Here is a 12,597-nt window from a genome sequence, read left to right on the forward strand (position 1 = left end):
ATTGAACTTCTTTACCCTCGTTTACTTTTTAATACAAGATTTTATATTTTCTTCATTAGGATTACATTAATGCATGTTATATTAATGCAAGTTTAGATCGATTATAATTTCAATAGCCTCTCTTAATTTGAATTTGTGAATTTGTTATTATAATTGATAAAATTGTTACTTTTTTTGTGATTATGCAATTAAATAATAAATGTATACTCATAAAAGTTATATTTATTTTAAAAATAATTTTAAAATTTGTGGATACTATGTTAAATTCGTAAGTAGCCCATGTTTGACATCCTAGAAAAAGTGGGAATGTATTTAATAGAAGTACTTTTAATTAAAATATTTATTTAAAAAATAACTTATTTTTCTAGAGAATAGTATAAATGATTTTTTATTAACTTTTTAATAAAATTTTCTATTTTTTTCTAGAAACGTTGTTTTTAATATTAAAAATGTTTTTAAAAAATAAAATATTTTTTCAAATCTCGAGTTTGTTTGGAAGTGATTTTAAGAAGATTAAAGATTTGTTTGACAATTGTTTTCCAAAATAATTTTCTGTTTTTCAAATAAAAAAACTAGAAAACACGTTTGATAATCAGAAATCTGTTTTCTATTTTATATTATAAAAAATACAAATAAAATATTTTTAAATAACATCTTTTAATTGCTTTTAATTGTTTTTATTATTTTTTTTAAATTGTTTTAAAATTAGATACTTCGAAATCAATTGTAAAATTAGGCCTAATAGAGAGTGCTGCAAAATACAACTACATCACTACTTTGTCCTTCATCCATGACAACATTTGCCCTCTTGCAACAAACCATCACGGTGATAATATTTCAACCATAAACATAGCATCCCTTTCACTCAATATATAAGGGCAAAAATGGTCCGAAAACTGGAACACGAAAATAAAAACAAAAACAGCATTTGCATTCTTGCAATAAATCATTAAAACAATATTACTTCGAGAGAAAAATTGCATCATCTCCTTCAATGCTACCTCAAAATAACAATATCCAAACACTTCATTTAAATACATTGAATGTTGAAATTATAATCTAACTTAAAGTCAAATTATAAGAATTTTAGGAATTTGATAAATATTAGAAATTGTTATTTATTTAGAGTTTTTTGTGTTAATTAAGACTCTAGTCCTAACGGGAATTGAAATCCTAGTATAAGTATGATTAGTCATAATAGGAATTAAAATCTTGGTATGAGTATATGATTAATTTATTATAAATAGATTTATTATAATATTGAAAAGTAGGATGTAAGAGAAATGTCAAATAAGAGATAGAGGGAATGTGCATAATCACAAAAAAAGTAACAATTTTATCAATTATAATAACAAATTCACAAATTCAAATTAAGAGAGGCTATTGAAATTATAATCGATCTAAACTTGCATTAATATAACATGCATTAATGTAATCCTAATGAAGAAAATATAAAATCTTGTATTAAAAAGTAAACGAGAGTAAAGAAGTTCAATATTCTAAAGTAGTTGAGATCGCCATTTTAATCTAAACCTAACGTCGCAATTCGTAGATTTCTGAGATAACTCTGGCATTGCAATAATTTGGTCAATTTCCAATTTGCTTTCATCACCATCAATTTGAACATCTTCCAAATAATGCCGCCAGCATTTGGTGGGACAAGATGTACAACACTTGGGGTTCTCCTCTTTGTTCCTAAACTTGTTATATAAGACCTGCATTGTAATCACATTTTATAACCATAATTAGACTAAGAGGCCTATTTGGATTTCTTGCTAAGAAATCTTAAGCTGTTTCATAATCGCTAACCATAATCAGCGATTTGATGTCATCGAGATGCAGACGGAGCCGCAGTCTCGCAAGATTACGTCTTTCTGACGGAGTCTTAGGGAGGAATCGATGGCATTGATGAATGAGGAGACATCAAAGTTTTTGCGACGTGAATGGAAGAAATCCGGAGACTGAAACATTAAAACGGAGAGAGAGGAAAAAGGAGATAGCTTTCGCCATGCCTTTGAGAGCAAACTGGTTCGAGCAATTTCCTTAGTAGGAAGTAAACTCAAGATTCTTATCAATATGTCTTCAGGCAGGTACGATATTCGATCTTGTTCCTCCGCCATTACTGAAACTGAAACTATTCTCATGCAAGATTGCGTGTATTTAATAATAATATATAGAAATCAATATCCGGAAATAAAAAATAAAAAAGGAAGTCAATCTTAGTTGTATTCCTACTATACCTTAATTGTCTCCTATCTTCCAAAAATGGTATGATTTTGATTTTTGTTTTTAGTAATATATATAGAAATCAATATTCCTAATTCCAATAATTTAAAAGTATTTTAATTTATTTAAAGAAAAAAAACAAAAAAAAAAACCTCTTTTTGAAAACATTATCAAACAAAATTTGAATTTGTACAAAAGAAAAAAAAAATAAATCCATATAAAGTATTAATTTTACAATTTTTAATAGTATATTTGGTTCAAGGAAAGGAAAAACATCAAGAAAAATAATTTTTTTATTTTTTATTTTAATATGAAAAATAGTAAAGAGAATCAAATGTAATTAAATTTTTTTTATATTTTTAAATTATTTATTTTTATATAGACAGTTAAAATTATTATTGATATTCAATAAGAGATGGGACACCAAATGAGTGAAGCGTCATCTCTTCTAAGATACAATAACATCCAACAAAAAGAGGAATAAGAACCCTTAATATCATCTCTACAATTAGAATTTAGAGTCAAATGTGACAATTTCAAATTCAAAAAAGAAGAGTACGGAGGGCCAACACTTCAACTACAATATATGGGCTATCTCAAATATCATAACACATCACAATTTTTATCAGAATACTCATAATATCACAAGCTAAATGTAGAGATGGGCCACCTTTAAGGTGCCAAAAGAAAATGTTATAGCAAAAACCTAACCAAGTTGCTTGTTAACATATAACCCCTTTGACACACACAACTCCTAATCTGTTAAACAAAAATATCAGTTCAAAGATGAAATCTTCTGAGTGAAATGCACCCACTAAATTACTATAAAACATTGTCTGGTGTCTTTTTAATGTAATAACATGCTTAATACGATAGGCAGGAGCAGTTGCCAAAACTCTTTGGTTACTTCCACAGTGTTTCAAGTGAAAATGTCTGATCAGCTACCTACTAATATCTTGAAATATATATACCTTACAGACGCATCAATTCTTTAAATGAGACCTGACCAGTAGATGACAGTTGCAAGTTTAAAACAGGCTCTGCATCCTAGGCTATATCATACATGGCAACTCTCAAGTAAGATACCAAAAAAAAGAAGAAAAAAGGCTCTGAAATCTATCACAAAATTGGATCTGGGAGATGGTGATAACTCGTGGTGTGCAACCTTTCTAGTGTGTGTGAAAATGTGAAAATTCTAGAAGATGAGGAGCAAGTTTTCAGCAAATCCCATGGAGCTCCAAAGTTTTGAGCTATGGTAATAATCCGATCAGGATTTTTTCCATTTCCAGCAATACTTGTTACAAGCCCGGTAAAATAATTTAATTATTAATCAGCTTCCCTTTATGCCTTTACTCGTATTCATTTTGGCAGCTTTACTGAATTTTACCTCAATCAATTTACCTGATTTTCTTTCTTTACCTTTTGATGAGAAGGCCTTATACACAGAAAGGTGTCAGCTTGCCATCTGCAAAAAATTCCAACAAAATAAAGAAGAAACAATCAATCAGTATAAAAATCTTCAAGAAATTAGCAATTTCAAAAATTATAATGCTAAATAAGCAACAAATAAAATTTCAGAAACACATAGTAAGGGGTTATAGCAACAGAAAAATCAAAAGCTTACAGTAACCAACTCAGCAGAAGCAGCATGCACCCCCACCGCTTCCACTCCCACAGCCTCTAATATACCCTAGCACTTATTATAATTAACCAGGTCAGCTATCTATACCTAATGCTTCTCTCTGGTAAGCTATCAACCACTTCCATATGCCAGCTTACCAACTTTAAGCACAGCTACAGAGTCCATCTGATGTTCTTGATTTCAATGGAATGTCTCCAGGAAGCTAGTCATTATCTTGGAAAAATCCACCGAGTTAAAGTTACAAATAGAAGGAAGAAATTTCTCACTTGTAACTTGGAATTTGACTTCTCTTAACACTATTGATGCAGTTTGCTTTTTCTTCCCTTTTCGTATATTTTCCTGAAGGAACGCTAATCCTAAGAATAACACCATCACTTCAACTTCGATAGCCTTGAGGAGACCAATGCATTCAGTCCCTCCTTACCCTTTCTATGTAAGAATTCTTTCCAAAACCAACATAATATAAACGGAGAATATATATATACACACACATATACAGTGTAGTCTGCCTGTAAACTGACCATTCTTGTCCAAAGGGAATAGGCCAACCTTGTTTAGCCACCATTCTGACAGGAATTTGAATAAATCTAAAAATTTTCAAGATGGCTTTCACTATCCAATCCATTCAAGTGGATAGACTCTTATCCACATCAAAGATTTGACTGTTGAAACTTAAAACGGAGTATGTCATCTTCATTACACTCCAACGTTACATTCTACACATAACAAAAATACTCATACAACAATTCTTAAACACATTTCATATTTCCAAAAGTTCTTCCACTTCTCAATTTCCAGGTGGCTCCGGTCCTCAGCTAGAACCATCTGTAAATTGTAGTACCACAGCAAACAGCTTATGTGGCAAACAATGGTTTTCCAGAAAATTTCCAACTTATATCATTATACATTTAGCCCACTAATCTCATAATAATTAAGGGCTCTAAAACGCAGGACCATAAACCATCTAAATAACACCACCTCCTCATAATCCTATGTTTCCAAAATGGAGGACCAATAGATAAACCAGCTAAACAACCAAGTCCGAATTGAGAACCTCAAAGCATCTATGCATGCTCTACCTAATCCTCGTAAATTTTCTTTACATTGAAGCACACACTTCACAAAGACAAGCATACTAATCTCAATTAGTTAAAGAACCAATCAATTGCCCAAACCTAACAAGATCTATTGCTATCCTTGTGGGTGATGCTCCGTCCTAAAGTATTCTAGGTACATTGAACAATGGTATAATTACCTGGTCTCAAGGGAAAACTAAAAACAATAGTGTGCTAAAACTAATCAGTTCTTTTAAAGAAGAAAATTGGGATTTGTCAGCATCACCCACTGAATTATTGAGGTATCTTTCCTGATATTTCTATGAAACTGATTCCCCAATAAGCAAGGCTAAGGCAATAGAGAACAAATTAGCATGGATGCAAGCAAAAGATGACAGTAATACTAATTCATGAAGGAAATTATTCACTTCTAGCAATGCAATTGAATGCTACACCTTGAAACCTAGCTTAAAAACAACTTCTCAGGGGAAAAAGAACACTAACTCTAGACAGCAACAATGAATGAACACCTACTACTAAGATGAATGTGAGCGGTTAAATATATTTCTGGATAACTAAATCACAAAACACATTTAAGGATATTACTGAGCAAGAATAAGCATATCAATTACAAAGTCTAGCTTAAAAAAAACATAGAATTTTATACCTATGAAACCCATAGAACAGAGACAGAATACTTGCCTAAGAAGTTCAGATCAGTAGTTGGCTCAGGTCACATGGCACGCCCACCTTCCTTTCTTCAGATATTTTAAGCTCATTTCAATGCATGTAGCAACTTTTTTATCATCAGGCTGGCCAGAATATCTTGACCACTGAATGATTTATAAGGAACCAAAAATCAAATGTAGAATCAGAAATCGGTGCTGAAGCATGGACAGAGGAATGGAGGCATTCTGCATAACCATATAAGGGATAGGTGAAATTTTATAAAGGAGGACACGCCAAACACTTCAACTAATGCTTCCACCAAGTATAGGAAGTTTTTGACCTTCCACACGCATTTTGAAGGCATATAAACTATATTCACAGGGACATTCACAAGAAGCTGTCCAAACATCAAGTCATATGCTAACCCCATTATGCCTCCTCCTATAAGCTTAATCCAATCAATCCCTCCATGAGAAAAAGAGATCAAACTTCGCACTCCAGCTCAGCAAACTTGCTTAAAACAATGATACAGCTTCAATTTCCATTTTCCAATAAACTAACTTAAACCATATCCAACATCAAAACAGGTTTTGACCTGTATCACATAAAAGTAAGGTCACATCTCAACTAATCTGAAACACATTTTCTAAACTAGTTTACAATCCAGACCCGTGAAAGATCGATTGTAAAATTAGACCTAACAGAGAGTGCTGCAAAGCACAATTACATCACTACTTTGTCCTTCATCCAAGAAAATCTCCAATCAAAAACAGCATTGGCACTCTTGCAATCAACCAGCATGATGATAATACTTCAACCATAAACATAGCCCCCCTTTCACTCAAGATATAAGAACCAAAAATGGTCCGAAAACTGGATCATGAAAATAAAAACAAAAACAGCATCTGCACTCTTGCAATTAATCATTACAACAATGCTACTTCAAATAGCCCAGAAAAAAATTGCATCATCTCCTTCAATGCTACCTCAAAATAAGAGATACTGCAAACACTTTGCTATAAATGCTTCCAACAGCTGATTTTTCATTGAGTCTCTAAAAGATATTTGGCATACCTAATTTCAAGAGCCTCTAAAGTCCTTCCAACACAGCCACAAGCTCAAGAAGCTACAACATTGCAACAGATCGAAACCAAGGAAAATAAACTATAGAAAAATACACAAAAGACAACTCCTCATGGATACTTTGCCCATAAAAGAAGTCTCACTAATATACATCCAAAATATGAGGTCTTTAGCTACTGACCTAAAAGGGTAACATGAACAAGTTAAAACCTTAGCATAATCACCTGGGAGAAGTATTTATTATCACAGTTTTCTATTCCTAGGTAAGCTGCATGTCATGCAATTCTTACACTAATAGCTTGAACTGCGCATATTGAGAAAGCAATTATTGACAAGTGCCGAAGGGTTTTCAACCTTCCCATAGGAGGAAGTATTTCAAGTTATCTGAACCCACAGCCCAAGTGTTTCCTCATCATTTTTATGGAATGAATAACCAAGGGAACTCCAAAATCTCCTAATGAACACAAAAACCATTAGTGTCATGCTCGTCTCACAAAACATCACATGCATTAATAAGCTCTCCAACAATATTTCTTTTGATAAGTAAGCTCTCCAACAATATCCAAAGAGCAACACCCTCAAAAACAAATTTCCAGACTGAATACCAATCTCTAACTGATAGCACCAATTACACATTACAAATGCAATCCCAAGCAACAGCATATCTTAACTTGCATAATATTTACTTGACAAAAAGCCCTTGAGGCCTGGCTCTAGTGGTTTAGGGTTGGGAGGGTTTGTAGGAGGTTCTAGGTTCAAGCCCCATTGGGACAAAAATATACATATATTTACTTGACAAAGTAATTAGCATTTTTGGACTGCAAATTTGATCCCCTGATAATCCAATCATACACATAAACTTCCAGCCTCCACACAACTTAGTCAAGATCCATTTCCACAACCATAGCAAGAAAAGCTCTACTTTTGAAGGCCAATAAGTTATCATAACCTCAGCATCAATAGCAATTAACTTCTGACAAGGTAAAAAGAATAACATATAACCAAGCAATATTACCCAAAAAAATAAATCAACAACAAGCTATGGTAACAACACCTACAAAAGATATAGCCAATGAGAAGTAGAACCAGAATGTTTAAAAGTACTATGTGATAATCTCAGATATATAAAAGAGCTCATTGTCTCTACTTAAAAGCAAAGCAACATTTGAGCTCCTATATGAATCAGTTTAGGATTACTAACAATGTTCAGATAAAGACTATTGATGAAGCATGCACATATAAGATGAATCTAAATCTTTCTTCTCATTCATATATTCGATAATGGACAGCCAGAAAGTAGCAAGTGCACTTCTTGTTGCAATCCAAGTACCATCTGCATCTCAACGACGTGTAGCACGAGGTTTCTCAAGTCCTCCCCATGATGCAGAGCCCGAACCATAGAAAGGACCCTTGTCAGCAGCACCCTAAGAAACAATGTGGAGGACCATCAAGAAAACAAAGAACACTGACCTGAACAAGCTAACCCCCAACAATGAGAAAATGAAAAACCAAGTGTCCAACTAGAAAAGCATCCATACCAGATGAGCCCCGTATCCATCTCCATATGGAGCAGGAAATCCGCCATCTGGGCTGCCAAATTTCATCCCATACGAACCGCCTTGACCACCAGAATATGAATTTAGGAGCAATTGCATAACAGTGAAATCCCAAAAAGGAAAAGAAATGACATGCTTTTTAGTTTATTGCATTGGGCAGCTATGAAAATATTGGGGCACACTGATCATCAAAATAAACTATGAAACTCCATTTGGTCACCGAGGATTAACAATAAATATAACAAGATTGGAACGATATGAGAATCACTCCAGTCCCTAATAGTTGTATGAAACCTAGTTTTCTTTTCCTCCCCTTCATCTACTCAGCAACAAAATGAGAGTATAAGAGTTCACAAATATTCTATCATGAAAGACAAATATTTCAATGGGTAAAAACCAAATTCATCCTAATGATCATAAGCACTAAGAATTTATTCGTGTATAAAAGAAAAGAAGTTTTTTTTCCAGAGATAGTAATTAATAAATAATAACTTGTGCAGTACTCTCTCTCCCTCTCTATGCGTGTGTGAATGTGAGGGGACCGGGGGCAAGTAAGACAACCGTTTCATAGATTTCCACATTTCACCTGGAATCTCAAGTTTCCAAAGGTGATAAAGAGAATCCCATTTTACAGGGGAAGATTAAGGACAGGCACACAAAATCCAGGTTAAGGAGGATGTATTACAAAACATCAAAAATCTATCCAGGGAATTCAGAGCTGCCAAAGAAGGGAGGTTCTCCAACCAGAATTAACTCTTTACTTGTCATGCATTCTGTGTGAACTATAACTCTGTTGCCATAACAGACAATTCAGAATTCTAAGAAGATAGCAAGGTGATCATGCTTTTTCTATCATTCACTGACTCACACTGACAAAGCCATTTCCATTCTCAATGGTCAGTGTGCCCCAACATTCATTCACACTGAGCATGTCATTGTACCATTGATGCCAATGTCATAAACCAAATAATATCATAATAAATCGTCGTAAACTGAAGGAGCTCCATGCCAAAATAAATAAATAAAGTTATTAGAGTCAGGTAAATGAGACCTGATATACCAGCACCCCATGGTCTAGCATCAGTACTTGCAAGTTCAGCACGTAGCTTTTCAACTTCACGTGCCATCGAGACCAAATTCTTCTCCATTGCCTGTCTCTGTTCCATCAGCTCAATGTTACCCTTCTTTTCATAGTCAACAGCAGTCCTGTGAAAAAAAAAAAAAAAAATCTCTGCTTTAGGACTCAAGAAGTTGATATGGTACAACCAATACCAAAAAAGAAAAGAGAAAGAGGGCTCAAGCTAATTGTCCACAGACTAGAGGCTTTAAGCATAAAGTATTAAAGACAAGAAGACAAAGAAGCACAAACCTAGCACGCATAAGCTCCTGGTGCAAACCCTCAATCTCAGCTCTTAAAAGAGGAATTTGTTTATTATCAGCTTGCAGTCTTGCAACTTCTTGCGAGAGGTTCTGAACTTGTCCAGCAAGATCTTGCCTAATGTTATTGAGCTTCTGAATTTCAGAACGGAGTTGAACAGCCTCATTTTTCAGAGGCTCCGTTGCCCGCAGATCAGCTTCAAGCTTCAAACCTTTCTCAATAAGCTCCCTAGAGTGCAGTTCTTGTTCAGCTCGTATGTCGCCAATAGCAAGATTCATACGATGAAGTTCCTCCTTTGCAACGCCTAGTTCTTGCTGCAAAGCCATTCTATCTTCAACTAGTCTACGATTTTCACCGAAAAGTCTCCTCATTTCAGCATGCTGCATTTCAAATTCTTCCTCTAGCATTGCTGGGTGAGGAGGCAGCCGAGGCAAAGGAGGACCACGCAGGAAAGGTCCTTCAGGTGGGAACCCACGCCGACCATCAAATGCATCACGAGGAAAGCGATTTCTCCCTGCCATTTCAAGTTCTCCTGTAAAAAAATAAAAATAAATAAATAAAACAAAAATAAAGAAAAGAAAACAGGTTAATGATAGAATTCTATATAATGCTGCAAAAGGTGTTATACAAACCTTGGAGAAACTGAATTTATAACTTATTTCTACAAACATCTGGGAATAGACTTGAACTTTCATTATAATGGACATAAATGGAATTGATCTGACTAAAATAAATACATATCAGATGTATTAAGATCAACTCATGAATCTAGAATGTGAAATTGCAGGTAAAATAAAAAGGGGATGGGAGAAGAAAAAAGAATGGAGAATATAAAAAAACATTAATCAGATGAGAAAAGAGGGGAAGAGAGTAAGGGATAGATACAGGAGACATTGAGAGGAAAAGATAATTTCTCTTTGGAACACCACAAAAGCAAATCTTACAACTATTGTTTGGTGGCTGAGAAACTATTGGTCAACAGAAGAAACAATATTTGGAAATCCTAGATGTTTAATTACTTGGGGCCTAACAACAAAAACTTCCAATTAGCTATTGCCTAATACACATATTTGCCCCAGTTGAGCAGAGTAAAAATGGAAACATATAATTGGCCTCAAGCTTTTATTTTATTCCTCTTCTTCAGTTTTCTTGGCAGCGACATGCAGGGCATGAAAAATGAATATTGTTTGAATGAGCTAAACCCTATCTATCTGTCCACATAAAAATCCACCCCAACACTTAGATGTTTATCCCAAAACCCACACCAGTTAAATACTAAGGAAGCTGAAACTCATGGCCTCTAATTCATTACCAGAGAGCACTACAACTAAACTACATCCCAGAGGGCTTTCCAAGTATTGCTATATTGATGTTTTCAAACAAACTTGATGTGATAGATTCAATAGACCCACAGCAATTTTTTCTGCCCCACAAAAATATGACTCAATATATAATTCTCTTCATAGATCAATCATGGTGAAACACCATGAGAGATACGTTTGTTTGCACATAGCCAATATTCCAATTTTGTGGAACTCAAAATTTAATTTTTCAAATGGAGTTGATCTAAATTCTCAGTTACATGGAAACACAAGACTCCATTTAGCACATGAAAACAATGCAAAAAGGAAAAAAAAATGTTAACATTCTTTCCAAGACCCAAACAGTGAATAACTCAAATTCCATAACAATAGGTTTCTGATGCAACCAAAACATCAGAACTTGAAGAGGCATTCCCAGACCAATTGGCTCTGTTTCACATTGGCTGAAGCCAGAAGGTGGAACGTGCGCAGGCGGCGTAACTTAGGGTGCATGTTAAGCTTATAAAAAATAGTAAATTTAGACATGCAAACATTTATAACATTACTCATACCTCATCAAAGTTCCAATCTAAGCAATAAAAAGAATCAAGATCCTAAGCATTTAAAAGATGTATCAATCCAAAAGTTAATGCACTTTTGTAAAATTTTTATCTTTAGTCACATATTTCAAGGATAAAAGTTTTTTTTTAAAAAAAAAAAAGGGAGCCGGGGAGGAGAAGGGGGAATAGAGGTGGCGCGAAGGCACGGCAGCTGGGGAATTGTTGTCCCTTGAGCCCTTAACAACTATGAATAAAATGATACAGGAGAATCATAATTATAACCATAAAGCAATTAAATGCCCGTGAAAGCATCCACAGGCTCCCTTAGTAAACCAATCAATTGCTCAGCAATCTCCACAAACACCCGAATTCTACCATCATCACAAAACCCTAATGCTCCGTTTCGTCACCGAGAAATACAAAGAAAGCAAAAGAAAGTAAAATATCAAGCCCTACGTATTCCCTCACCACTTAACCTAAAACCACCACTTTGGCTCAGTTAATCCGAATTCCACCCAGAACAACGCTACCGCCAAAGATTAAAAAAATTTCTTTCCCCTTCCCCTTTTCTTCCTCCGATTTCACAGTAACCAAATGGATGATTGAGCACTCAAATGCACAAAACCCTATTTCCATACGATGAAACAAGAAAACCCCAGATAATGAATTTCTGAAAAGTTAGAAAACAAAAAATTTATTTTAGTATTTCTTGAAAGCAGAAACAGAAATCAAAATCGAACCTTTCTTTTGAGGGAGATGACGATTCTGATTTTTTATTCAAGGGACTGAGATCAATGGCTTGAGAAGAGAAATCCAGGTCTTTGTAGCCGTCGTGAAAGGGAAACTATGCTGCCTGCGTTTCCTTAAAGCGACGTCGTTTTGAGTGTGAACGAATCCCTCAGCCCATTTTAGGGTTTTTTTTTGGGCCTAAGGGGACTTGGGCTGATCCTGGCTCAATCCATTAGTGAGCCCATTAAACTTTCAAGCACGCCTCCACCCACACACAAATTGGTGATGGTTTTAAATCCGTTCTAACCTTTTTCAATATCACTCTCAAACGGCTCTAAACCACATCATAAATGTGATAGACTTACTTTTAATGTGACTAAATTACAAAGACAAGGTTA

General features: G+C 34.5%; 1 protein-coding gene across 3 annotated transcripts; it reads right to left on the reverse strand.

Annotated features, from left to right (window-relative positions):
* Positions 1-2,740: 2,740 nt before the first annotated feature.
* LOC117922078 (protein FLX-like 3) lies at positions 2,741-12,317 on the reverse strand. Of its 3 annotated transcripts, none has more exons than XM_034840088.1 (6): positions 12,211-12,317; positions 9,601-10,141; positions 9,283-9,437; positions 8,214-8,293; positions 8,006-8,099; positions 2,741-3,691 (listed from the first exon to the last, which is right to left on the reverse strand). In XM_034840088.1, the coding sequence occupies exons 2-5, from the start codon at positions 10,128-10,130 to the stop codon at positions 8,016-8,018; spliced, it is 849 nt and encodes a 282-aa protein (XP_034695979.1). In that variant the 5' UTR covers positions 10,131-10,141; positions 12,211-12,317; the 3' UTR covers positions 2,741-3,691; positions 8,006-8,015. The 3 variants fall into 3 exon arrangements, 2 of the variants coding, with proteins under 2 accessions (XP_034695979.1, XP_034695978.1); XR_004652432.1 differs by having other exon boundaries at positions 2,787-3,691; positions 7,877-8,099; XM_034840087.1 differs by lacking the exon at positions 2,741-3,691 and having other exon boundaries at positions 7,742-8,099.
* Between the last annotated feature and the right edge of the window lie 280 nt (positions 12,318-12,597).

The sequence above is a fragment of the Vitis riparia genome, chromosome 9, assembly GCF_004353265.1.
Source record: "Vitis riparia cultivar Riparia Gloire de Montpellier isolate 1030 chromosome 9, EGFV_Vit.rip_1.0, whole genome shotgun sequence".
Lineage (NCBI taxonomy): Eukaryota > Viridiplantae > Streptophyta > Magnoliopsida > Vitales > Vitaceae > Vitis > Vitis riparia.